At 37.3% G+C, this 27,246-nt stretch overlaps 1 protein-coding gene across 1 annotated transcript; it reads right to left on the reverse strand.

The window, feature by feature from the left end:
- Positions 1–4,244: 4,244 nt before the first annotated feature.
- Positions 4,245–6,353, reverse strand: LOC131625394 (protein DUF642 L-GALACTONO-1,4-LACTONE-RESPONSIVE GENE 2-like). Its single transcript, XM_058896256.1, has 3 exons — positions 6,076–6,353; positions 5,292–5,786; positions 4,245–4,960 (listed from the first exon to the last, which is right to left on the reverse strand). The coding sequence occupies exons 1-3, from the start codon at positions 6,164–6,166 to the stop codon at positions 4,440–4,442; spliced, it is 1,107 nt and encodes a 368-aa protein (XP_058752239.1). The 5' UTR covers positions 6,167–6,353; the 3' UTR covers positions 4,245–4,439.
- Between the last annotated feature and the right edge of the window lie 20,893 nt (positions 6,354–27,246).

Below are 27,246 nucleotides of genomic sequence, written 5' to 3' on the forward strand. Positions count from 1 at the left end.
ATGATTGTGGATAATCTTATGACTGTGCTAAGAACTATTGTGTCTGGTGGAAGAGCTGGCCAGAAGAAAAGCATGGCCTATATCTCGAACTCAAAAAATTCAAAGGTTTGAGAAGATATGAGCTCCGAAAGTTCATCCGACGATCTGGCTCTGTTGAGAAAGCAATTCAACAAAATATCAAGCAAGCACAGATTGAAACATGAAAGGTATGAACAAACTAAACGGATCATATACCTCAAGGAGCATGGGAGAGGCTCATCTGTGTCATGGTTAGGGGAAGAGTAAAAAAAGAAAACAGAGAGAAATCAGTCAAACAAGAAAATATCATGACTGGAGCATGTGAATCTGATGAGGAGACTGATAAGTCTGATACAAATTCATATGTTGAAGAACTCACTGTATGTGATCTCGCAGCTGGACTCTCAGAGATGTGTTTAGAAAATGAAAAACTAAGTAAGAGAGTAATAGAGCACATATTTGTTGCTGCTCTACTACAGGATAAGAAAGAGAAGCTCTTATCAATTATTGACGATCTTAAAGAATAAATTGTTCTGTTGAACTCAAACCTTCACAACATGACTCAAATGATGAGGAGGTCAAGTACCGGTTCCACTATGAGAGATGAGACTCTTTAGAGTGAAAAAATCACTGAGAAAACCAGAAATCTTGACTCTAGAAGCCCAGCTGTGATGGATAAATATTCAGAAACTAAGGAAGTTCCTCGAAGGCAGAAGCAAAAGATGTCGAGACGCGTGTCCCAACATCTGAAGATATCTCATAAAATGTACGATAGCCCTGTGCATAAATCCTTGAAATGCTATCATTGTGGAAATTTTGGTCATTCAAAGTCTTCCTGCTATAAATTGATTGGATATCCCTAACATATGTTGTCTCATCAAGGGAAACATACTAATACTAATCTAAAGGAAAAAAAAGTTCCCCTTCACGGGACATGTGTGAAAACTATGTCTTATGACGTGAGACATGCTATGTATGGGAAAAGATCCAAGTCTATGAAGGCTGAAGGGTCTAGTGTAAAGAAAGATGCAGACGTCATGAGTGATAACCTCTCTAAGGGCAAGTTGGTGAGTTCTGTCAGGAAGAAGTTTGAGGAGTCTAAAGTTATATACCATAAGGTCCAACAATAAAAGAAATGTGACATTACCAGGTCCAAGGTGATAATGGACTATGCAAATATGACTGTCAGTGTCTCTATCAAACAAGAAAAACACTCTGAGAGAAGTTGAGACAACTACGACCATAGCTGATGGGAATACTGCTGAAGATGCCTCAACATCTGATACCGACACTGGAGACTCAAGTACAAATGCTGGAGTTGAAGAAACTCAGATAGTTGTCGAAGAACCAGTTCCTAGGATGCAAAAGGATCAACCTCAAGAACAGATGATAAAAGATCCTAGACAAGGAGCTGCCACCAGATCAATGGAAGTCTCTTCAAGTGCCAGTTGTGTCTCAAATTATGTGAGTGAAGTCGTGACTGATGAGTCTTGGATTAATGGTGTGTACGTCATAAGTAAACAAGACATTGCTTCCAAAGATAAAGCGAGTCTTGTTGCACTTAAGAACCCTCATGATGAGATATTTGTTCCTGTGACTCACTTGGACTCTACCAGGCTTCTACTCGGAGTGACATATTCTCCTAATCTCATCAATCTTCTTTGATTTATCTAAGAACAAAAGGAACACATTCCCAATTTCTTTAAAGATCCCTCTACCAATACACCAATCGTACCAAAAGTTAATATCGTTGTCATCACCAATCTATGAAGCATAGACACCTCTAGGAGTTGGTGTGTCACGGTGTCTGACACGCGTCGGTGTCTGACACTTGTATGACACTCGTACGACACATGTCGGAAAAGTCAGACAAGTGTCGAAAAAGTTAGACAAATGTCGTCAAATAAATGATGTATTTTCTTTGCTTCGACAATCTTTAAATCGGTGTCAGACACCCGTATGACACTCATACAACACATGTCAGACAATTTAAAGAAGTGTTTAAAAAAGAATGTTGTTGTTTCCTTTGCTTCAATACGCTTTATACATTTTTTAAAGACAGTCACACAAATCTAAAAGAATTAAACACGAATTGAAGCAATGTTATAAGAAATCAAAGACACCATTTTTTATTAGAATATTTTTAACTCTTTTATAATAGATGGATCAATTAAGTTCAAATTAGCTCATATATGTAGCAGTGTCGGTGTCAGTGTCCTATATTTGTTATTTTATAGGTGTCGAAATGTCTGTGTCGTGTCGTGTCGCAGTGTCCGTATCAGAGTCGTGCTTCATAGTCATCAATTATTATTTTTTTAATCTAATAATAAATTATTATGAAACTCCTTCTCGATTGTCTAATTGACATAGGTCACACAATGCAGTTTTACTGCCTATGTTCTTTTTTCTATTTGCAACAAAAGAAACGCGATTGGACAAGGACATTAATCATATGGAAGGTTCATAGAAGGGGTGTGGGGTGTATTGACACCATGCAGATTCCACTTTCCACCTTTATAGATATATAGGCTTCCTAAATTATCTGGTTATGGAAATATCCATAGAACGAAGCATCCATGCAATGCAACTTTTCGTTCTTTTGACCAAATTAATATATGTTCTTATCCGGAAAATTATTCCTTCTAGATTGGCACGAATTGAATATAGACAAATAATAGAAAACTAGCAGCAAATTTTACTGTTAGATATATTAAATAATTAAACATAAATATATTTGTAGCTAACTAAACTCCTCTTTTTTGGCATATATATACGTGTAAAAAACAAAACAAAAGGAATCAAATGAAATAAATGCATAACGATTTAACGCGTACAAGTTGCGTAACAACTAACAAACAAGTATATATAAGTAACAAACTCAAACCTGTTCAGTTGTGTTTCGGTTTCTACACCTCACAAAAACAAAAACCTTTTGAGGGTTCTTTTCTTCCACTGTTTGTTCCAATTCCAAATCATGTGTTTCTCTTCTCATGCAGCTTCCAAATCGCAACCACGCAAGAAAACAAGCTTTACGAAACGGTGTTTTTCAGTGGCCAAGCAACAAAGAGGGCGATTCTATATCTTCGGAAGATGTGTAGCTATGCTTCTCTGTTGGCACAACCATACTGTTTCTGATTAGGTTTTTGTATTTGAGGTTAATTTGAAGAGTTATGGAAGAAGAAGACGACAATGGCTATGGCGGCGGCTTTGAGATATTCTTCTAGCTGTTCAACTTTATAGGCTCTAATTTTTTGAAGGGCTCTATGATATATAATAGTAGCTTTTTTATTGTTGGGTTTTTGGGTTTTTAATAGTTAGTGGGGATAGTTTTATTATAGAAATTCGGGAAACTTAATGTGAATTATGTTTTTATTTGATAATATAGCTTAGTTTTGCCCTGTTTTGTTTCTTTTGTGACATAGAATCATTGGATGATTATGGTTTTTATTTAAAATCATGTAACGGAATGTGGTTAATTTAGAGTTTACACTTTGATTTACATTTTTGTCATGTTTAGCTTCTTGATAAGGCTCTGATCTGTTGTTCTATCTAGTAAGTGCTGTAAAGATCAATATTTAATCTCAATGGCACTTATATGCTTCTTGATATAATTAGACTACAAACTGCGGGATAATTACAATGCAACCGCAATTTAGAACCATGATGATTGATAAGCTCTTCATAACCACAAACTATACTCAACCAAACAATACTCTTACCTGACAAAGAAAAATTTAGTCAGCATATTCTACCAGCAGAGAACCTTAAACTTACCAACCAAATATGTATTACTAATTCAAACTCAGGTTGTGGGTCCCAACCATATAATCAATCATTAATAAATTATCTTATGATCAATTTTTATTAAACAATAATTATAATGAATTGTTAAATTGTTTTTGTTAAATTGTTTTAGTAAATCCTTCTAGGCACACCAATTTGACAAAACAGGGTTGATCTAGCAGAAGATATAACATTTCCGTATTTCCTCTGTGTGCATGTTATCATGTGAGCATTCATTATCTTTGCTACTAGCTTTACAATGCAGGCAGTGTCTCAGCGAGCATTCATTATCTTTGCTACTAGCTTTACAATGCAGGCAGTGTCTCAGGTTAATCCTTAAACCGTACGAATCTTTCTTATAATATAAATAACACTTGCATTAAATGTTAACGCTATGCTACTTCTTCAGGACTCATCACATACATGTAAATCTTAAATTATTACCAGTGTCGATGTAGTATTATTGTCGTAAGAAAATATCATTATATCAAAGTTTGAGATGAACATATTAAAATTGGCCTCATGTATACAGGAAAACAAATTTGGTCACAAGACTAAAAAGATGAAGAAAAAAACTCATCTTCACACAAATTATACAAAGCATGAAATAAAATCGCAACGCGTGACAGAAGAATAGTTTAGGCAACTGGGGATACTATAACTTGATCAAGAACCGGGCCACAAAGAGATCCAAAATCATCAATCCTTGTATGATAGAAAGCGCTATAGAATGTGATTCTTGTTCTGTCTGAAACTGCTTTGAAGTTGAAACTTGCGGTCTTGAATGTTCCCTTTCCTACAGATTTGAAAGGAACTTTAAGAGTATCTTTTGCAGCAAAAGCTTCAACCATCATTGATCCATGACAACCATTTCTTCCATCACCAATTGTGAATTTCATGTTGTAGACTTTGTTTGGAACTGTTCTTAAAATTTGCGCAATGGCACTTTCCTTTCCTGCAACAAGCTCAACTGCTCCGTGTCCAAACGGTACTTGGAAATAGTTTGAATCAATGAACTTAATTGCTTTGAGGGATTCAATAATCCAACCGGGGAGTGGTGACACAAGATCTTGTTGTTTTGGAGGGAGAAGAACACCATTGGTTGAGTTGAAAATCGGAAATGGACCCTCCTCAAAGCCAGGGTTTTTCACCAAATTAGCTGCAACAAACCAACTAATAGTATTAGTGTATGTTTGAAAAAATGGCACAAAAACCACGTCAAAAAGCCTAGTTGACGTGGAAGCTTAGTTACGTAGCTTTTATATTTTCACGTCAAAAATGTCAGGACGCAAGAAATGGCTTGCAAATTCTGCTCCAAACACATGCTTAGTTTAAAGTAGAAATGTCACTTAGATTCTCTATAGTCCCGCTCATTAGTCCAATCAAATCTCAACAAATCAACAACAAAAAAAAAGTTTAATTTGCTGATATTTGACCGGATCTATTGAGAGACGGTAGAGAATCTAGATTTCATGAATATAATTCATTACCTCTTGTAGGCATTGGAGGGTAGAACTCTCTAATAGCAACAGCATCCAAAAGTGGACCACAAGTAGGATCTTCTTGAACACCAGGGTTATGGAAAGTAACTTTTGCAGTAGAAGAACTAGCCTTGAATCCCCAAGCAATGACATCGCCGTTGAGGCTATAGAGTGTTTGCAAAGGAACATCACCAGATTGTGAAGGTACTGAGATTCTCAATACTTCATCTTGAGCACAAGTCCTTGTGGCTCCTAATATCAGAGCATACCATTGACCAGGTTTGACTTTAATGGTTTGGGAGATGGAGGCTTCATTTCCAAGCCTAACTGCATGAACTCCATGTGTCACTGGGAAGTACATTCCTCCTGGTTGGGGTCCTCCAGAGATGTACTCAACTAGACCATTGATTTCCCATTTGGGAAGTGCATGTGTCCCTATAAGTCTTGTTTTCTTTAGGTTTCTTGGGTTTGGCTTCTCCTCAAAGTTCCCATTTTGGAAGAAAACTTTAAGTGAAAATACCCAAAGAAAAACAAAAAACAGAACAACATATCAGAAATTAAGAATATACAGTTAAAGTTATATACAATAAACATAGAGCAAAGGAACACACATAACCACTTCAACAAGCACTATCTAGCACTAACATAGACACCAGACACGATACTGACATGTCAACCGCCTAATAATCTGAATTAAGTCGCTTAGACTCAAACATTCAAACATGTTACATGCATGCACTATATATTACCTTAACAAATACTATGATTTAGCAGGATTAGAGTTGAACATTACCTTCTGGTGACCTGGAATGATGAAAATTAGCAAATGCCGAAACAGCAAATAGCAAAGTCATGAAAAGTGTACATATGAATGTCCCTGCCATTTTCACCAGGAAAAGAAACAAATGTGGAACAGTACTAAAAGAGAAATGAATTTGGGTTGCTAAGAAAGAAAAGGCTATTGTGTTGTGTGCAAGAGAAATAGACAAGGCTATGTTCCCATTTATAGTGCAGTTAGAGAGAAACAGTTTGCAATTGGTTTTATCAAGGTTTTGACTTTTGAAACCGAGTTTTTCTCCTTAATTCATGCCATGAGCTTGTGAGTGAGGGAATCTAGGATTTAAGATTGTTTTTTAATGATAATTAGGACATAGGATAAGTACGGTCTAATAACTAGTAATAGGAGTTATTACATTTAACTTATGATGGAGGCAAGGAATCTGTTTCCTACATTTAATAATGAAGATTTATAGACTTCATGTGGTTGAAATAATGTTGAGAAACTAAGGTGGTGAAGTTTTTAAATTAATATAAAAACAAGGTGTGCAAGGATGGAACATTACAAGTTGCTAATCATAAACACATTATTTCATAATTTAAGCCCACCGTTTTTTGCTAGAATAATGATGGTATTCAATCAGAAACAAAAATTTGATGGTATCACCCAACTCTAGACAATGCCTTTTCAATCTATCCTACAAGGCCGCCCTTATACTATAGACCGGCTAAATTGGATTTACTTTATTTATTCATTACTTTCATCATGAACACCACAAACTTCAAACTAGTTTGATTGATTTAAATTAATTGTGGAAAAAATATATGAATTATTCTTTTTTTTTTTTTTAAAATTGATATTTGTAGTGTTATATCCGTAGGATGACTCTCCTCAAGGAAATACCCAGGGTATGTCCAAGGAGAGGCAACGATGACATGCCATCCAAGGAAGTATCGCTTCGTCTCAAAGTTTTACAATCATCCAGTCGTGAGAAACGTGGAAAAAGACGTTTTTTGAGTAGAAAAGTCAGGATCATTAACTAACCCACATCTTCATTGAAGTAATTGAAGTAATCCACACCTACAAGCATGAATTTTTCTGTTAGGGGGCCAATGGGAATGGTATGAGAATCTCAGCTCTCCACTCATGGAATGGCCATAAAGAGGTAATTGAATGGAGCACCTTAGTCGGGGTGTGTCGTAGTGTGGGTATATGTGATTGCAGGTATAATCAGTAATTGATCCAAGATGGTGATGCTTATAGATCAAAAATATGCAAGACAATTGGTAGCTTCTTATTTTGATGATGACAACAGTTGAAGTCGAGAACTTGCTAAAGATAGCTCAAGCAATAAAAGATGCATGAGATGGTTGATCAAGTTATCCTCCCAAATGAAGCTGAAGATATTTGTTCAAAGTCAAAACCAAAGTCAAGGATCATCAGTGGTTTAACCTTTGAAACTTTCAAATGATCATGATCAACATAAAGATATCTCAAGCTTCATCAATAAAACTCAAGGTTTTTGTTTGATAATAAAATAAAAGATAGCGATGCCCAAGACTTGAAGCTTCAGAGTGTGAAAGAGAGCAATTGTGAAAACTTGTTTGGTTGTATTAGTTTGATTGACTAGTGTCTTGTAAAGGCAGAAGGGAATTTCTGGAAACATTATGGATAAATCATAAATACACTAAAAAGATTTGAGAAACCTCTCACTTTTTAAATTAAATCTATAAAAAAAAATTTTGAGGCCTATTCAGTTGATTAGGAGAGTGTTTAATTGATTAGGAGATTTTTTCTAACTGTCTAATCGATTAGATCTTTTGCCTGATCGATTAGATAATGCTTAATTGATTCTATAATTGCTTGAGACTGTCTCTTAATGATTGGTAACGACTCTATCTCAAAAACTTCCATTTTGTGCCACAACAATCGATTATTTTAGGTGCCTAATTGATTAGAGCATTTATTTGACTCATGGATTATTTTCAAATTTAAATCACGCCTTATCCTATAAGAGCTTCTCTATCACTTTTCACATCCAAAAAAATTTGAAAACCTCACTTTTGATTTCTCTCATCATCTCTTTAAATCTCTCAAATTTTCTCACATATTTTAGCCATAGTGCTTCAAGAGTGTTCTTAAGTATAAGTGAAGAATATTGTTCTGGGTGAGGGAAAAATTGTAAATTTACCATGAGTGAATTTTCTCTTGGCTAAATAATCTTCCATAGGAAGTAGATATTTTGGTTATGAGCTAAAACAGTTAAATAGATCTTGTTTGTATTAGGAGATTGTCTTAGGAAATCTCTGTACGGTTGATGAGTTTCTCCATTGAAGAAATATATCTTTTTGGTTCATGAAGATTAGCTAGTGAAAACATCTACAACGGTTCTTGAACTCAATCTAGTTAAAAGTTCTATCGGTTCGAGACCAGCCTTATTAAAATCTCTCTTGGTTTTTTAGTTTAGCCTGGTGTAAAAACTCAGTAGGTTTGAGATCAGCTTGATAAAAATTTTGATTCAGTTTGTGGTCAGCCTATGTAAAACCCTAGTTTGATTCGGAGGATAGCCAACTCAAAACTTCTTCTTGGTTCGAGATCATCTTGTGCAAAATATTTGTTTGATTTGGAGACTAACCACTCTAAGTATTATTTGTCGTTTAGTTAGAAGCTATCCTAAAATCTTCATTTCCTTGTATAAGGGGTTCTTGGGCATAACCTTTTAAAAGCTCTCAAGACTACTGGATACTCTCAAAAATAATCATTTGGGACTCAATTAGATCTTTTTGGCTGAACATGTATAATTCTCTAGTGTTCTTTCTCTTCCCTTATCTCTTTTATTTTACAGTTATTTTTTTACTTTGAATTTCTGTAGCATATCTAATCAATTATTTTATAATAAAAAATTAACTCTAATTTCTCAAATGATTATGTTTTAAACCAACATTTTTCAAACCACCACAATTCAACCCCTCTCTTTGTGTACGAAGTCATATATTCCACAATTGGTATCATATCCCAACTTCTATTTAAAGACTAATCATCTCATGATGAAGATGACTTCCAACACTTCTTTAAACAAGATGACTTTCCTAAACACACATCCATCACTTAATGATGATAGGTTTGAATTGTGGAAAGCTAGATTTAAAAGTTTCATTCAAAGTTTTAATTTTGAGTTGTGGGAAACAATAATCAATGGTATGTTAATCCATACTCACTATGTTAATGGTGAAGTGGTAGATAAATCTGATTTTCTTTAAACAAAAGAGAAAAAGTTAAAGTTTGAAATTGATTTTAAAACTAAACTAGTAAAGGACCCGTGCGTTCACACGGGTCGTGCAAAGTCGATATAATTAATAAATAAGTATAATATAGTGATGATTAAGAAATGAATATAAAAGATATACAAATTAAGTAATTTTGGTCTATAAAAAATGTATATTTTAGTAGAAAAAGTAAATGAAATAATTAAGTAGTCATCTACCCGTGTGTTCGCACAGGTCGCGCAGTGTTGTTTTAAATAGTAAATAAATATAGTATATTGATGGTTAATAAATGTTTATAAAATATATACAAAATAAGTAGTTTCAACTCGTCTTAAATGTATATTTTAGTAGAAAAAATAAAAAAAATAATTAAGTTGTCATCTACCAGTGCGTTGGCACGTGTCGCACAATGTCGTTATAAATAGTAAATAAATATAATATAGTGATGATTTAGATATGTATATAAAATATATATACAAATTAAATAGTCTCCGTCAATCAAAAATGTATATTTTAGTAGAAAAAATAAATGAAATAATTAAGTAGTCATCTACTCGTCGCATGAGTCGCACAATATTATCACAAATAAAAAATAAATATAGTATGGTGATAGTTAAAAGAAAAAAATATAAAATATGTACAAATTAAGTAGTCTTGCCTCGTCTGAAATGTCAATTTTAGTAAAAAAATAAATAAAGCCCAGTCAAATTGAGTTTCATTTTTCTTAAAAAATTTCCCGTTATAGGTCGAAATAAATTTTAAAACATAAATTTAAATTGAATTTCATTAATTAAGTAATTATTTTAAAAAATAATATTCAAATTGAATTTCACTAAATAATATTCACTAATTATTTTTAGTATATTAATTACACAAAAATATATAAACATATAATTTAACAAAATTAATGAGACATACAATCCTCTAAATTACAACTACAATTACTTTGCATATTCAAAACTAAATTAAAATATACATAATTTGAAAAAAAAATCCAAATAACCCTGTTTAATAAATAATTTACATCAAAAACCATGTTTTCGGCAAAATTACGCATATGACCAGGTTTCAGAGGTGGTCTCCACATAGGAGCCACCTCTGGTGGCGCCAATGCCCATTTTCCCTTAACTAATGTGCCACCCAGGGTGGCTTCAATGTACATTTTCTTCTTTCAAGCCACCTAGGGTGGCGCCTATGTGTGTTCCATTTTTTTTTTGTTTTTTTTTAAGTTGTTTCTATACTATTTTTTTAATTTTGTTATTTATTAATAAAATTGTTTTTATTTTAAAGTATTTAAAAAATATATATATTAAATTGCAACAGACAAGATCAGTGAATCAGCTAACTCGAGCGTTCACAGAAAATAGTAGTTCACTCATTAATTAAAAGGTACATAGAAAATAACCAACAGAAAAAGATAAACTAAAACATCTAAGAAATCACCACGGTTAAAACAATGTCATTAGGTCCATGCATCATTTGAATGACATCAATGTCGTATTCCACGTTATCCCAGAAAGTTATAGTTGCTCCACTCACAGCATCGACCCTTGTTTTAAGCCTCTTGATGCTTCTTATCTGTTCGCCGGCTTCGTACTCCCCCTCTAAAAAACTCATGAGAGTCCTCTTGAGTTGCTCGACGGAAGAGATATTCCAAAAAATAACCGGCATGGGAGGTTTGACGGGTGAGAATATGACATGTCCGTTCCTTCTGTGATACTCCGGTTCAGGTTCGGCACGCCATGTTGATCTCCGGGGCGGCAACTCTGTTGTCCGATGACATCCATCTGGCCTAATGGTTGTCCGGCGAGGCATGGTTGTGTTTGTGTGATTGTTTGGTATTTGGAGTTTGTGTATCTGTGTGTAAACTCAACAATAGGAGCCCCTAATTTATAATAGTAGTGGGTAGAAAAAAGTAATGATGTTGCGTACTGTTTACAAGCACGCCTAACATGTATGATAAATGCAGACACACTGATAAATGACTGACTTGATGGGACTAGACGTAAGCATGCATATTTGACTGTCCAAAATAAAGAGTGGCAGTATGGGCCATGAAGACAATTTCACTACGTGACAAAGACATAACTAGTTGATTTAATAAAGGATAATACAAATACATTACCAATATAAATACAAATACAAATACAAATACAAATACAAATACAAATACAAATACAAATACAAATACAAATACAAATACAAATACAAATACTAATACAAATGACATACAACTAATTGTTGGTGGAATTTGATCCACGGTTAGGACAGGTATTTCTATTGTGCCCGACTTCACGACATATGCTACACTTTCGTACCATTTTCTCATGATCCATCTCGGTTGTGATCCGGGTGCTGTTCGGGCAACCTCTTTTCTTTCTCCGCATGTTATCATTATGCCAAACCACGTCCCCTTCATACGCAGGCAAATAATCCTCCTTTGCCATCACTTGAAATGAGTTGGTGTACACCCCGAGCAAGGTATCTGCCTTGTAAATGGGAGATAAAAGTGCTAACGGATCTTGATGCGCATACGAACATGCTGCAATTACATGAGAGCATGGCATCCGAAAGGCTTGAAACTTTCCACAATCGCACCACCCTTCATCTATAAGAACCCTGTATTGTTGTCTCGGAAGGCCCTCGTTATGGTCAATCGTTTCTTTAACACTAAAGGTCCGGTTGAATCGATCGAAAGATGTCACAATGTGGCTGTTGGCTTTGGCAGATTGCTCTTTCATGAATTTGACGCATGTTTCGCTGAATACTTGTCCGGATTCTATAACTGCATTCCAACGCTCACCTCTTCTTGCGAAAAGAGAAGCCATCCTATAGTATGTTGCTTCCACCAAGGCAGTAATCGGAAGGTGTCTGATGTAACGCCCGTATAATTTTAATATTAATTTAATCAAGAATATTGAATTAATAATTAGAATTATTAAGGATTTTGTGAAAATAATAAATAAATAATGGTTTATGGCATTTGGGCCATGTGAGAAATAGAAAAAAGGGGGGTGTGATATAGGAAGGCCCTTTACTAATATTATTATTATTTTCATAAAATAATTGGAATTGGGAAGAAAGAAAGAACGTGAAAGAACAGAAGTCTGAGGAACGAGGAACGTGAAGGAGAACGGTAGAGGGAGAGACCAAGAATCAAGAAATTTGTCTAAGGTAAGGGGGACTTATCTGATTATCATCTATTATCGGGTTAAGAGTTGATAATACTGAATAGATGTGGAATTCGGGTCGATCGAGTCATATGATAGGTTTAGGGATTGAGTCAATTGTATGATGTTTGATCTCTATGTTTGAATCTATGATGTCTGCGTTGTTATGGTCTCAATTGATGTGTAATTGGTGTATTATGAGACGTATTTTGTGTTGTTTGTGCATTCTATTTCTCTAGGTTCGTACTGGTATGAATTGGGTGTGTTTGGAATGCATAAAATGTTGTTTTCTGCAGGTTGGGGTTTCTGAAATCGCCGGTTCGCGACGCGTGCATAGGGTTGGCGCCGCGAACAGGTGGGCAGAATGCCAGGAAGTTGTGATACGCTCAGGTCGCGCCGCGTACCTGTGTTCGCGCCGCGAAGGCGTAACTTTTTCTCGTTTCGCGCCGCGTGTAGATGTTTGCGCCGCGAACAGCTTGGCAGAGAGCCAATGAATTTTTGGGACGCTCAGTTCGCGCCGCGAACTGGGGATGGCGCCGCGTGCTGTTGGTGTTTTGAGATATTTTTAAAAGTTCAAAGATGCATAACTTTTTAACCGTTGGTCCGTTTGATGCGCCGTTTTGAGCTAAACGAACCTTGTAGGATAATCTATATGATGATGATTGATCGGTTTTTAAAATGATGAAAATACATGTATGCTTTTCTTATTGAGTATGATGATTGATGCAAATACGTGTATGTTTTGTATATGATGATTATGGAATTGTGATTGAATGATGTTAATATATATAAACATACTTGAATGATGATGATGATGATGTTGATGATTGATGATGATGATAGTAGAAGTATGTTGTATATGTTGCATTCATTCATGTTCATTGATGATACTGTATCCATAAGGGTGTGTTGGATCAGTGAAGGGCATGATTCCCATCGTGTGGAATCTGTGCTGGCAGGGCCGTATCTTGGACGATGTTGGATCGGTCATGGGTTATCCCCATTTGATGATGTTGGTACCACATGCATAGCGTCAGTTCATACATATGCATAATTTATAACATGATTGGATGTATTCCAGTGTTGTAAATGTTAATGATGTATTGATTGTTGTTTGATTGTTTTGAATGTCTGTTTATGAAACAATTGGGTGAATGATGCAACTGTGATGTGTTATTACTTTATAACCTTATAACATTTGTTAATTATGATGAGACTCACCCTTACATGTTGTCATTTTCAGATTGAGGATAGCGGCTGTTCGACTCGGTGAGGATTAGCTCATGAGTCAGTGGTTTAGTAGCGTCAGGTGTCATGCTCTGATAGTTGTAACACTGGGGACGCGGTTGTTTAGAGTTTATGATTATGACTCTAGTTATGTTTTGATGTTTTGAAGGATAAGTTTTAAAGATGTTAAACTTAGTCCGTTTTTGATAAATTTCCGCTGTGTGAACATGAAACGTTTTAATTTATGATGATTACCTCAGTGAATGCATGACATGACTGAATGATGTTTGTTTACTATGAATTGTGGCACCCTTATTTCATGTACTCTGAATAATTGTTTTAAAATTGCCGTGGGGTTAGTAAGGGGTGTTACAATAGTGGTATCAGAGCATAGTCGGTCGTTATGACCAGAGTCTTAGTGTCAGTTTTGCTTTCCTGTGTATGCGACTAGTAAGGGTTAACTGTCGATACTTCTGTTCTGATTAAATTGGTTGTGATTTAAGTAGAACAATGGCTGGAAGAGGAGGAAGAAACGATGATGCTATCACTGAGGCTCTGGGCATGATTGCTGGTGTGCTGGGAGGAAATGCCAATGGAGCTGCGATCGGTGCTGACAGACAGCTGAACAGTTTTCAGAGGAACAATCCTCTATTATTCAAGGGCACGCATGATCCTGAAGGTGCTCAGAAGTGGCTTAAGGAGATCGAGAGAATCTTCAGAGTCATCGATTGTGCTGAGGATCTGAAGGTGAGGTATGGTACTCACATGTTGTCCGAAGAGGCTTACGACTGGTGGCTGACTACCAGGACTGAACTGGAAGCTGATGGTGTGGCTATTTCTTGGGCTGTGTTCAAGAGAGAGTTTTTGAGAAGGTACTTTCCCGAAGACGTAAGGGGTCGAAAGGAAATTGAATTTCTGGAACTAGTTCAAGGTAGCATGACAGTACCAGAGTATGCTTCGAAGTTCGTTGAGTTGGCAAAGTACTACGTCCACTACAACAATGATGAAGCTAGTGAATTCTCGAAGTGCGTCAAGTTCGAGAACGGTCTCCGCGATGAGATTAAGCAGGGTATCAGATATTAGAGAATCCGGAGATTTGTAGACTTGGTGGACTGTAGTAGGATCTTCGAGGGAGATAATCTCAAGCTGAAGTCATCTCACTCTCGCGAGTTAGTTGACAGGAAAGGGAAGAAGCCTATGGATAAGGGTAAGCCATATGGTAGAGGTAATCCAAAGACTGGTGGTTGGAAGAAGCCTAGTGGGGGAGACTCCAGTGCTTTTGTCAGGTGTTATAAATGTGGTGAGGTCGGGCACCGTAGGAATGAGTGCAAGCTGAATCAGAAGAAGTGCTTCAAGTGTGAAGAAGTGGGTCATGTTGCCGCTGATTGTAAGAAGAAGATTGTGACTTGTTACAATTGTGGTGAGGAGGGTCACATTAGCCCACAGTGTCCTAAACCGAAGAAGAACCAAGCTGGAGGGAAGGTCTTTGCTTTGTCTGGATCGGAAACCACTCCGGAGGATAGACTAATTAAAGGTACGTGTTTTATTCATGGCACACCTTTAGTTGCGATTATTGATACTAGAGCAACTCATTATTTTATTTCTTTGGATTGTGCTGAGAGGTTGAATTTGGAGATATCTGAAATAAATGGAAGTATCGTTATTGATACTCCAGCGTCGGGGTCAGTAACTACTTCGTCCGCATGCTTGAATTGTCCGGTTGATATTTTTGGTAGGGAATTCGGGATGGACTTAGTGTGCCTTCCGTTGAAACAACTCGATGTGATCCTGGGGATGAACTGGTTAGAATTTAACCGTGTTCACATCAACTGTTTTTCGAAGACAGTAATATTTCCTGAAGAAGTTCATTCTGATGATCTGGAGATGACGGCTAGACAGGTGGATGAAGCTATCAAGGATGGTGCAGCAGTGTTTATGTTGTTCGCATTGATGAATGTGAAAGAAAAAGTGGCGAGTAGCGAATTACCTGTGGTGTGTGAATTCCCAAAAGTTTTTCCGGAAGAAGTGAATGAATTACCACCGGAAAGAGAAGTGGAGTTTTCTATTGATTTAATTCCGGGAACTAGTCCAGTGTCGATGGCACCGTACCGTATGTCACCGTCTGAGCTGACAGAACTGAAGAAGCAGTTGGAAGAATTACTTGAGAAGAAGTTCATTCGTCCTAGCGTTTCTCCGTGGGGTGCACCTGTGTTGCTAGTGAAGAAGAAGGAGGGTTCAATGAGGTTGTGTGTGGATTACAGACAACTAAACAAGGTTACTATCAAGAATCGGTATCCCTTGCCGAGGATTGATGATTTGATGGATCAACTAGTTGGAGCATGTGTGTTTAGCAAAATTGATCTGAGGTCTGGGTATCACCAGATTCGTGTGAAAGACGATGATATTCAGAAGACCGCTTTCAGGACAAGGTATGGACATTACGAGTATTCGGTAATGCCGTTTGGAGTTACTAACGCACCTGGTGTATTTATGGAGTATATGAATAGGATATTTCATCCTTATCTCGATAAGTTCGTGGTGGTGTTTATAGATGATATCCTAATATATTCTAAGAGTAAGGAAGAACATGCAGAACATCTCAGAATTGTGTTGGAGTTGTTAAAAGAGAAGCAACTTTTTGCCAAACTGTCGAAGTTTGTGTTTTGGTTAGAAGAGGTCAGTTTTCTTGGACATGTAATTTCTAAGAATGGTATTGCTGTCGATCCTATTAAGATAGAGGCTGTATCTCAGTGGGAAGCTCCGAAATCGGTGTCAGAGATTCGTAGTTTTCTTGGTCTTGCAGGTTATTACATGAAGTTCATTGAAGGATTTTCAAAGTTAGCATTGCCGTTAACTAAATTAACCAGAAAGGGTCAGGCTTTTCTTTGGGATGTAAAATGCGAGGAAGGATTCCAAGAGCTGAAGAAGAGGTTGACTAGTGCTCCTATTTTGATTTTTCTGAATCCGACAGAATCATTTGTGGTTTATTGTGATACTTCGCTGATGGGTTTAGGTGGTGTATTGATGCAGAACCAACAAGTGGTCGCGTACGCGTCGAGACAACTCAAAGTGCATGAAAGGAATTATCCGACTCATGATTTGGAGTTGGCAGCGGTGGTTTTTGTCTTGAAGTTGTGGCGACATTATTTGTATGGGTCGAGATTTGAAGTGTTCAGTGATCATAAGAGTCTGAAATATCTCTTTGACCAGAAGGAACTGAATATGAGGTAGAGAAGGTGGTAAGAATTCCTTAAAGACTATGATTTTAGTTTGAATTACCATCCGGGTAAGGCAAACGTAGTTGCGGATGCTTTAAGTAGGAAGACTTTGCATATGTCTATGCTAATGGTGAAGGAATTGGATTTGATTGAACAATTCAGAGACTTGAGTTTGGTATGTGAAGGTACTCCTACTAGTGTTAAGTTGGGGATGCTGAAGCTGACCAGTGGTATTCTTGAAGAGATCAGATAGGGCCAAAAGGCTGATGTCGAATTAGTCGACAAGTTGACTTTGATTAACCAAGGCAAGAGCGGTGAATTCAGAGTTGACGAGAATGGTATACTGAGGTTTGGAAACAGAGTTTGTGTTCCGGATGTTGCTGAACTCCGAAGAAATATTTTAGAAGAAGGACACCGTAGTGGATTAAGTATTCATCCTGGTGCTACCAAGATGTATCATGATTTAAGAAAGCTATTTTGGTGGCCTGGAATGAAGAAAGAAATTGCTGAGTTTGTGTATTCTTGTTTGACTTGTCAGAAGTCAAAGGTTGAACATCAGAAGCCATCTGGATTTATGCAACCGATGTTTATTCCTGAGTGGAAGTGGGATAGCATATCGATGGATTTTGTTTCGGGTTTGCCGAGAACTGTTAAGAATTGTGAAGCTATCTGGGTCGTGGTAGACAGATTGACGAAGTCTGCACATTTCATACCGGTAAGAATGGATTATCCGATGGAAAAGTTGGCTCAATTATACATTGAGAAGATAGTCAGTCTGCATGGTATTCCTTCGAGTATCGTGTCAGACAGAGATCTGAGATTTACGTCTAAGTTCTGGGAAGGTTTGCAGAAGGCTTTGGGTACTAAGCTGAGACTGAGTTCTGCTTATCATCCGCAGGCGGATGGACAGACTGAGAGAACAATTCAGTCGTTAGAAGATTTGTTACGTGCTTGTGTATTAGAAAAAGGAGGTGCTTGGGATAGTTATCTGCCTTTGATTGAATTTACCTACAACAACAGTTTTCATTCGAGTATAGGCATGGCTCCGTTTGAGGAATTGTATGGTAGGAGATGTAGAACTCCATTGTGTTGGTACGAAGCTGGTGAGAGTGCTGTGATTGGACCAGAAATTGTACAACAGACTACGGAGAAGATTAAGATGATTCAAGAGAAGATGAAAGCTTCTCAGAGTCGTCAGAAGAGTTATTATGATAAGAGGAGAAAGACACTTGAGTTTCAAAAGGGAGATCATGTGTTTATGAAGGTTACTCCTATGACGGGTATTGGTCGAGCTTTGAAGTCAAAGAAGTTGACTCCGCGATTTATTGGACCATTCCAAATTTCAGAAAGAGTGGGAGAAGTGGCATATCGTATTACGTTACCGCCAATGCTTGCCAACTTGCATGATGTATTTCATGTGTCTCAATTGAGGAAATACATTTCGGATCCGTCCCACGTGATCCAAGTGGATGATGTACAGGTGAAAGACAACTTAACGGTTGAAACGTTACCTGTGAGGATTGAAGATAGAAGACTGAAGCAATTGCGGGGCAAGGAAATAGCTTTAGTCAGAGTAGCTTGGGGAGGACCAGCTGAAGGAAATGTTACCTGGGAGCTAGAGAGCCAGATGAAGGATTCGTATCCAGAGCTCCTTACCTGAGGTATGTTTTCGAGGACGAAAACTCTTTTAGTGGGGGAGAGTTATAACGCCCGTATAATTTTAATATTAATTTAATCAAGAATATTGAATTAATAATTAGAATTATTAAGGATTTTGTGAAAATAATAAATAAATAATGGTTTATGGCATTTGGGCCATGTGAGAAATAGTAAAAAAGGGGGTGTGATATAGGAAGGCCCTTTACTAATATTATTATTATTTTCATAAAATAATTGGAATTGGGAAGAAAGAAAGAACGTGAAAGAACAGAAGTCTGAGGAACGAGGAACGTGAAGGAGAACGGTAGAGGGAGAGACCAAGAATCAAGAAATTTGTCTAAGGTAAGGGGGGACTTATCTGATTATCATCTATTATCGGGTTAGGGGTTGATAATACTGAATAGATGTGGAATTCGGGTCGATCGAGTCATATGATAGGTTTAGGGATTGAGTCAATTGTATGATGTTTGATCTCTATGTTTGAATCTATGATGTCTGCGTTGTTATGGTCTCAATTGATGTGTAATTGGTGTATTATGAGACGTATTTTGTGTTGTTTGTGCATTCTATTTCTCTAGGTTCGTACTGGTATGAATTGGGTGTGTTCGGAATGCATAGAATGCTGTTTTCTGCAGGTTGGGGTTTCTGAAATCGCCGGTTCGCGCCGCGTGCATAGGGTTGGCGCCGCGAACAGGTAGGCAGAATGCCAGGAAGTTGTGATACGCTCAGGTCGCGCCGCGTACCTGTGTTCGCGCCGCGAAGGCGTAACTTTTTCTCGTTTCGCGCCGCGTGTAGATGTTTGCGCCGCAAACAGCTTGGTAGAGAGCCAATGAATTTTTGGGACGCTCAGTTCGCGCCGCGAACTGGTGATGGCGTCGCGTGCTGTTGGTGTTTTGAGATATTTTTAAAAGTTCAAAGATGCATAACTTTTTAACCGTTGGTCCGTTTGATGCGCCGTTTTGAGCTAAACGAACCTTGTAGGATAATCTATATGATGATGATTGATCGGTTTTTAGAATGATGAAAATACATGTATGCTATTATTATTGAGTATGATGATTGATGCAAATACGTGTATGTTTTGTATATGATGATTATGGAATTGTGATTGAATGATGTTAATATATATATACATACTTGAATGATGATGATGATGTTGATGATTGATGATGATGATAGTAGAAGTATGTTGTATATGTTGCATTCATTCATGTTCATTGATGATACTGTATCCATAAGGGTGTGTTGGATCAGTGAAGGGCATGATTTCCATCGTGTGGAATCTGTGCTGGCAGGGCCGTATCTTGGACGATGTTGGATCGGTCATGGGTTATCCCCATTTGATGATGTTGGTACCACATGCATAACGTCAGTTCATACATATGCATAATTTATAACATGATTGGATGTATTCCAGTGTTGTAAATGTTAATGATGTATTGATTGTTGTTTGATTGTTTTGAATGTCTGTTTATGAAACAATTGGGTGAATGATGCAACTGTGATGTGTTATTACTTTATAACCTTATAACATTTGTTAATTATGATGAGACTCACCCTTACATGTTGTCATTTTCAGATTGAGGATAGCGGTTGTTCGACTCGGTGAGGATTAGCTCATGAGTCAGTGGTTTAGTAGCGTCAGGTGTCATGCTCTGATAGTTGTAACACTGGGGACGCGATTGTTTAGAGTTTATGATTATGACTCTAGTTATGTTTTGATGTTTTGAAGGATAAGTTTTAAAGATGTTAAACTTAGTCCGTTTTTGATAAATTTCCGCTGTGTGAACATGAAACGTTTTAATTTATGATGATTACCTCAGTGAATGCATGACATGACTGAATGATGTTTGTTTATTATGAATTGTGGCACCCTTATTTCATGTACTCTGAATAATTGTTTTAAAATTGCCGCGGGGTTAGTAAGGGGTGTTACATCTGATGCCCTTAAACACCCCGTTCATAGACTCCACAAGATTCGTAATCATGTGCCCCCATCGCTTCCCATTGTCGTATGATCTGGTCCATTTCTCTCTAGCAAGATTGTCTACCCATCTGCCTGCATCTGGATTTGCCGCTACAATTTCATGTCGATAATATTGGAACGTCGGTTGAGTCAACGCATATCCGGCACTGACAAGAGTCTTCCGAAGAGCCCTGTCCTTTATCTCCCGCATGAAATTTTGTGCAATGTGTCGAATACAGTAAACATGCGTTGAGGTTGGGTTTGCCACCCGTTTGCTGGATTGTTGTACGCACTCTCGATGGCAGCATGTCTGTCTGAAATCAAGCAAAGTCCAGGTTGGGGGGCAACATGTGTCCGAAGATTTCTGAGAAAGAAACCCCAACCTCCAGCAGTTTCTCCTTCCACAAGAGCGAACGCAACAAGAAAGATGTTACTATTTCCGTCTTGAGCCACAGCCATCAACATGGTGCCTTTATATTTTCCAAACAACCAAGTTCCATCTATTTGAAGAATTGGTTTGCAATATGAAAATCCTTGCACACATGGGCGGAAAGCCAAGAAAAGCCTGTGGAATATCACATTTCCTTGAAGGGACGTTCCGTCTGGAGATTGCGCCGGAAGGGTCTCTAAAATAGTAACGGTTCCAGGAGCATAAATTTGAAGCGCATATAAGAAATGTGGGAGTCGTTTGTACGAATCCTCCCAATTTCCATACACAATTTCGATCGCTTTGGTCTTCGCTAGCCACGCCTTTCTATAAGACGGAGTGTAATTGTATGTTGCAACGATATGAGAGATTATCGTTTTCACCTTTAACGATGGATCTTTTTCAACTAGAGGCAAGATTTCTTGACAAATAATGTCATAACTTAGCTTACGGTGATCTTGTGAAACATTTGTGTTAACACATGTGTGATCTTGCGAAATATATCCTATAACCCATGAATCACTTCTCTTCCTGTATGATGCATGCAACCTGAATCCACAATCAGTGTTTCTACAATAAATTTTGTACCTCTCGACATTGGCGCGATCAACTCTAAAATCAACATTGTTAGCCATATGAAATCTTTTTATGGCCATGATACATGCCTCCTTAGAACGAAATCTATCTCCTACTTTTAACCGTTGATCTGTTTGAGTGTATGGATCATAGAAAATATCAGTCGATGGTTCGTCATTCCCATCAAAATTCAAGTTCATCATGTGCACTGGAGGCATATGCACTTGATCTCGTGGTACAACAACTTCCGGTTCATCTTCACTTTCCTCGTTGACCAAGTTATCAACTTCTATTTCCGGTGCTTCTTCTTCTTCATCTACAACGTCGACCTCTGCTTGCTCGTCTTCAAGTGCATCAATGACTTGTGACTCAACCATTTGTGTGGGTTGAACTTCTGGTAGAGTAACATACAGTTCTATGCAGTCGTAACCAGAATACTCATGATTGGCGAACATATTCTGCATGTCTTCATCATCTTTGATCTCAACTTGGATAAACTTGACCGGGTTGTCCCCACGAAGAAATCGATATTGGTAAAAAATCTGGGATACACCACCCATTGCAAGCTTCGTCTCTAATCTCCCTTTGAAGTAACTGAAATTTGCTTTTCTGCTTAAACAAAATCGTTTAACCTCGATGTTTCTAAACAGAAAACCAACTTCTTCGTTGTCATATGTCTCGCCAAAAACATGAGCGTTGATAATATATTGTGGAGGGGCCATTGTTGAGTGGGTAAAGAGTGTTATTTCAGATGTGAAATGAGATGTGTAATGAGTTGTGTTATTTTTCACATTAGAGGTATGCTTTTATCATCACAAACTTACTGTGTTGAGTTGAGATCATTATGAAACTGGTGAACTGCTGCACAGTCGACTTGACTAGACACAACCACACTGAGCAGTGCATACTGTACAATCACATGCGAATAAAGTTGATGGAAAATGAATGCCTGTATCGTTACAAACGTACTGAGTTGATTTGAGGTGTGCTTGACTCTGGTGAACTGCTTCAAAGTCGACTTGACCAGTCGCAACCATACTGAGCAGTGTACACTGTATAATCACATGCGAATACTGTGCACTAATTATTTTCGGTGAAACAGCAACTAGAAAACCCTAAACCCTAAAATTAAAAAAAAACATAGAAAACCCTAACCCTAAATTTTGAAGAAAAAAAAAATAGAAGCATGTTGGCGCCACCCCAGGTGGCGCATTAGAACAATTTTTTCCAGCATGGCGCCACCTAGGGTGGCGCATTAGTGTGTTTTGGTTTTTTTTTTGTTTTTTTTTTGCCCTAATTTTGTTATGTGGTCCCCACTTCCAAAACCCTAGACTAATCTGCCGGCATGTGATCTACCTGCATCAAAATACTGTATGCATGCATGCTTAGACAATTCAGCACAGAACACGGGATGCAGGCCTAGTCTATTCTGCCAAAAACAAATAATGCATGGTCAATTCAGCACAGAACACGGGATGCAGGCCTAGTCTATTCTGCCAAAAACACAGAATGCATGGTCAATTCAACACAGAATGCATGTGAACCCATCTTTATCACTTTGATATCTGTATCACATGCATGCTCAACACTTGGCGTTCATGCACTAAACATCAGCAACCACCACCCCCTCTATAAATACTCTCATAGAATACTTTCTTTTCACCAACATATCTTCTTCTTCTTCAAAAAACACTTTGCATTTTCAAATCCGCAGAAAAGTTTCAGAGTTCTTGAGAATGGCTCAAGAACTTCTTACCATGGGTGAAACCCACAGAGGAACTAGAGCAAACTTGGTGACATATGTAAGTTCATACTTATTTATTTCTAAACATCTATACATATATGATATCCAGTTTAATCGATTTATTTGTGGTTCTTAGGCTGTTGACCGATTCCGTACACGTTCTCACGCTTATGTTGAACCCGACGAGAGGATTATTCCGAATCTACAAGCATGTGGCTTCGGACATATCATAAAAATGCACAACAACACCATAGACAGAAAATTCATCCTTGCCTTACAAGAGCGATGGAGGCCTGAAACCCACACGTTTCATCTTCCAATAGGTGAGTGTACGGTTACTCTAGAGGATGTTTATATGTTGCTTGGTCTGCCCATTGATGGCAAGGCTGTTAATGGATCTGTTCAACATGCTAATTCACTGTGTGAGAGAGTGTTGGGAAGAGATCTAGTTGTGCCTACTCAAGGTTCAAGAGGCCAGGGTATCAGTCTGGCCTCCCTTAGAGCTTATTATGATGAACTCGTCTTAAGCGACAACTCTACCAAGGAGTATGTTTGGTTAATGACTAAGGTCTATATAATGCTGATGTTTGGTAACCTTTTATTCCCGGAGTCGACAGGTAACACTGTCAACTTTTTTTACTTAAGTAGATTTGATAGTATTAGCAAGATTAGGAAATATAGTTGGGGGTCTTCCGTTTTGGCGATGTTATACCAATCGCTTTGTAAGAACGCGGTTGCCGAGAAGTGCACCTTCTATGGATGTGCGTTCCTCCTACAAGTATGGGGTTGGTGGAGACTGCCTACGCTATCCCCTGCAGGCAGGAACAACTACACGTTCCCTTATGCAACAAGGTACGTCTTTTTCAACGCTATCCCTTGAACGCTAAATCTCTTTTACATAAAAATCTGAAATAACATGTTTGCTCTTTTTTTTTTAGGTTTTGTGGTCCTAAATTGGATTACAGTAAGAATCCAAGGGGGAGTGTTATTTTGTATCGAGACCTAATTGATCACCTCCGAGCTGAAGATGTATTACCACTAAACTTTTATATGATCATATAGATGTATTACAATCCATCATCTTTTTTAATAATATGTTATTTTTTCTCCTACACAGTTTAATTGGAGACCATACTTGATGCTAGACCACGAGCCAAACGAGAGTGATCGGGAAGTTTGGACTGCAGTGACACCTATAATAAGGTTCAACATCGTGGAGATGCACCAATCTGACCGTGTGAGACTATAGTTTGGCATGCATCAACCAATCCCGGATCCCCCCACTGATTTAGGTCGCTGGCAAATTAAAAGAGTCAATCAACAATGGGACCACGCAGATTATCGTACATTCGCACCTGAATTTTGTGAGATGTGGAAGCAGCGTCGCAGCCGTCTGCTACAATTCCCTGTTGCCCAACTCCCCATGTTTCCAACCGCGGACTACGTTGCTTGGTTTAGAACAATCACAACCCCCGATATGTATGTGTCCGACCCCTACTACCTACACGACCCCCGCCAACAACAATACGCACAACAACCACCCCAACAACCACCCCAACAACGCCAACAACGCCAGCAACGCCGACAACGCCGACAACGCCAAACATCCGAACAACCTTACCATGAAGAATATCAAACAACACCAACAACGCCCTACCAAAGTCAACCCATCCAACAACAATCATGGGGCTTCACCCAACAACTCCATGACGCCGACCCCTCCACTAGGCTACCCGTCCAACAACAATCATGGGGCTTCACCCAACAACACTACGACGCCGGCCCCTCCACCTCCACTAGGCAACCCATCCAACAACAATCATGGGGCTTCACCCAACAACACGGCGACGCCGGCCCCTCCAACTCCAATAGGCAACCCAGCCCCGACATGGGTCTAGATGACGAATACGACCCAAACGAGCAAATGACCACTCAATCGTCACAGTACCAACAACATGGATACTCCACACCCCAATTTTCACAACACCAACAATATGGGTACACCACACCACAACAAACAATGTCATTTTTCCAAGGCCAATCAAGTGCTGGGTTTTACCGACCATATGACGCAACTCCACCGCCAAGACCAATCTTTGAGGGTATGGGGACCCGACTATTTAACAGCAGCATACAAGAATACATGTCCAACGAGCGCATGGAGGGGCTAATCCGAGGACCACCTACCCAGACACAACAAGAACAGCCAAGGAATAGGGGGGTCGTGGAGAAGTGGGTCGTCGAGATCCTTCCAACCGGATTCGAATAATTCCAGATTGCGGAACTGGCGGTGAGAGGGGTCATGGTCCGGCTCCGGGTCGGAGGGGTCATGGTCGGAGGGGTCGTGAATAGCATAATATCCATGTTTTAAAAATTTTCTTTTTTTTCCGTATTTGTAATGTTTGGACTGTATGACCGTATTTGTAATGTTGTTTCTGCATTTCTCGTATTTGTAATGTTTGGAATGAATGACACGTGGTGTTTCATTATTTATTTAATTGTTTTTTTAATTATATTAAAACAATTTTTAAAAAATAACAAAAAAAATAACAAAATTAAAAAAAAAATAGTATAGAAACAATTTAAAAAAAAAAAAAAAGACACATAGGCGCCACCCTAGGTGGCTTAAAAGAGGAAAATGCACATTGAAGCCACCCTGGGTGGCGCATAGGTTATGGCATTTTAGGCATTGGCGCCACCAGAGGTGGCTCCTATGTGGAGACCACCTCTGAAACCTAGTCATATGCGTAATTTTGCCCAAAACATGGTTTTTGATGTAAATTATTTATTAAACATGGTTATTTGGATTTTTTTTCACATAATTTAATCTATTCATATCATTTTTATGTCATACACATTTTATATTCCGTGTATGTAAATTTTTATAAAATCGATACTATTCAATCATTCATAAATATGATTTATTAAAATATTATATTAAGAGTCAAATATTTTTTTAAAAAAAATGAGTGAGGGTATAATTTTTTTGATTAATAAATATATAAATTCAATAATTTTAAAATATAAATTATTTTTTAAACAAAACCATGAAAAACTCCGTCATTTAATTTGCAAATGTCCGAACTTCACATGGGTCGAATAATTAAAAAAATTGATTTTAAATAATAAAAATTCCTAATAACTCATATCAGGTAATATTGAGATTATATAACATACATTGATTCACGTGAAATTTGTTGAGAAAAATTTAAACGTCGACCATATATAATATGCTATAGTTTGTTCTTACCTAAAAAAAAAAAAAAAAATATAAGATCATTTAATTATAACAAATGAGTAATAGTAGTTTGAGGACTTAATTTAAATATTTATTCACATTTTTTGGTGATATTTTAAAATGAAAAAAGAAGGACAAATTTGTATTTTTCATAAGAAATTTATGTATTTACCAATTATGTCTCATGTTTTTTTAATAAAAACAAATGTTTGTTATAATAATAAATAAGTAAAATTAATTATATTTTAAATATATTCATATAATTAATAAAATATAGAAGATTGTGAAATTATTTTTTATTTTTTTTAGTAGATGTAAATCCTATAACTATAAGTTTATTGAATATTATTATGATATTTTTTAATTGTTTTGGAATAAATCCTTGAGAAATAGATTTAAAGGGCTACCTATAGTTTGTATATTGTTAATTTATACTCTTCCCATCTTAATATGTAAGATAAAAAAATCACAAGAAATCAAAACATAACTATTAGCATTAAAATTGTGTTTTTCATGAATAAGAAAGAAAGTAAACTTAATACATTTTATAATTATTGTGTGTAGTTAAATTTTAATTTAGATTGAAATAAATAAATTGAAGAATTATATTTAATTTATGAATTAAATCAAATTCTAATCCTTTTTAAACTCTCCACTGAAATTCGGTGAATCATATATTTAATTTATTGGAATTT

Source organism: Vicia villosa, unplaced genomic scaffold (assembly GCF_029867415.1).
Source record: "Vicia villosa cultivar HV-30 ecotype Madison, WI unplaced genomic scaffold, Vvil1.0 ctg.000212F_1_1, whole genome shotgun sequence".
NCBI classification, from domain to species: Eukaryota; Viridiplantae; Streptophyta; class Magnoliopsida; order Fabales; family Fabaceae; genus Vicia; species Vicia villosa.

Excerpts from the sequence above, each read along its gene's own strand:
- LOC131625394 (XM_058896256.1), bottom strand. The coding sequence starts at position 6,166 with ATGGCAGGGACATTCATATGTACACTTTTCATGACTTTGCTATTTGCT. Across the intron at positions 5,787-6,075 it reads TCATTCCAGGTCACCAGAAG|TTTTCTTCCAAAATGGGAAC; the intron begins GTAATGTTCAAC and ends TTTCACTTAAAG. Across the intron at positions 4,961-5,291 it reads CCCTCCAATGCCTACAAGAG|CTAATTTGGTGAAAAACCCT; the intron begins GTAATGAATTAT and ends GGTTTGTTGCAG.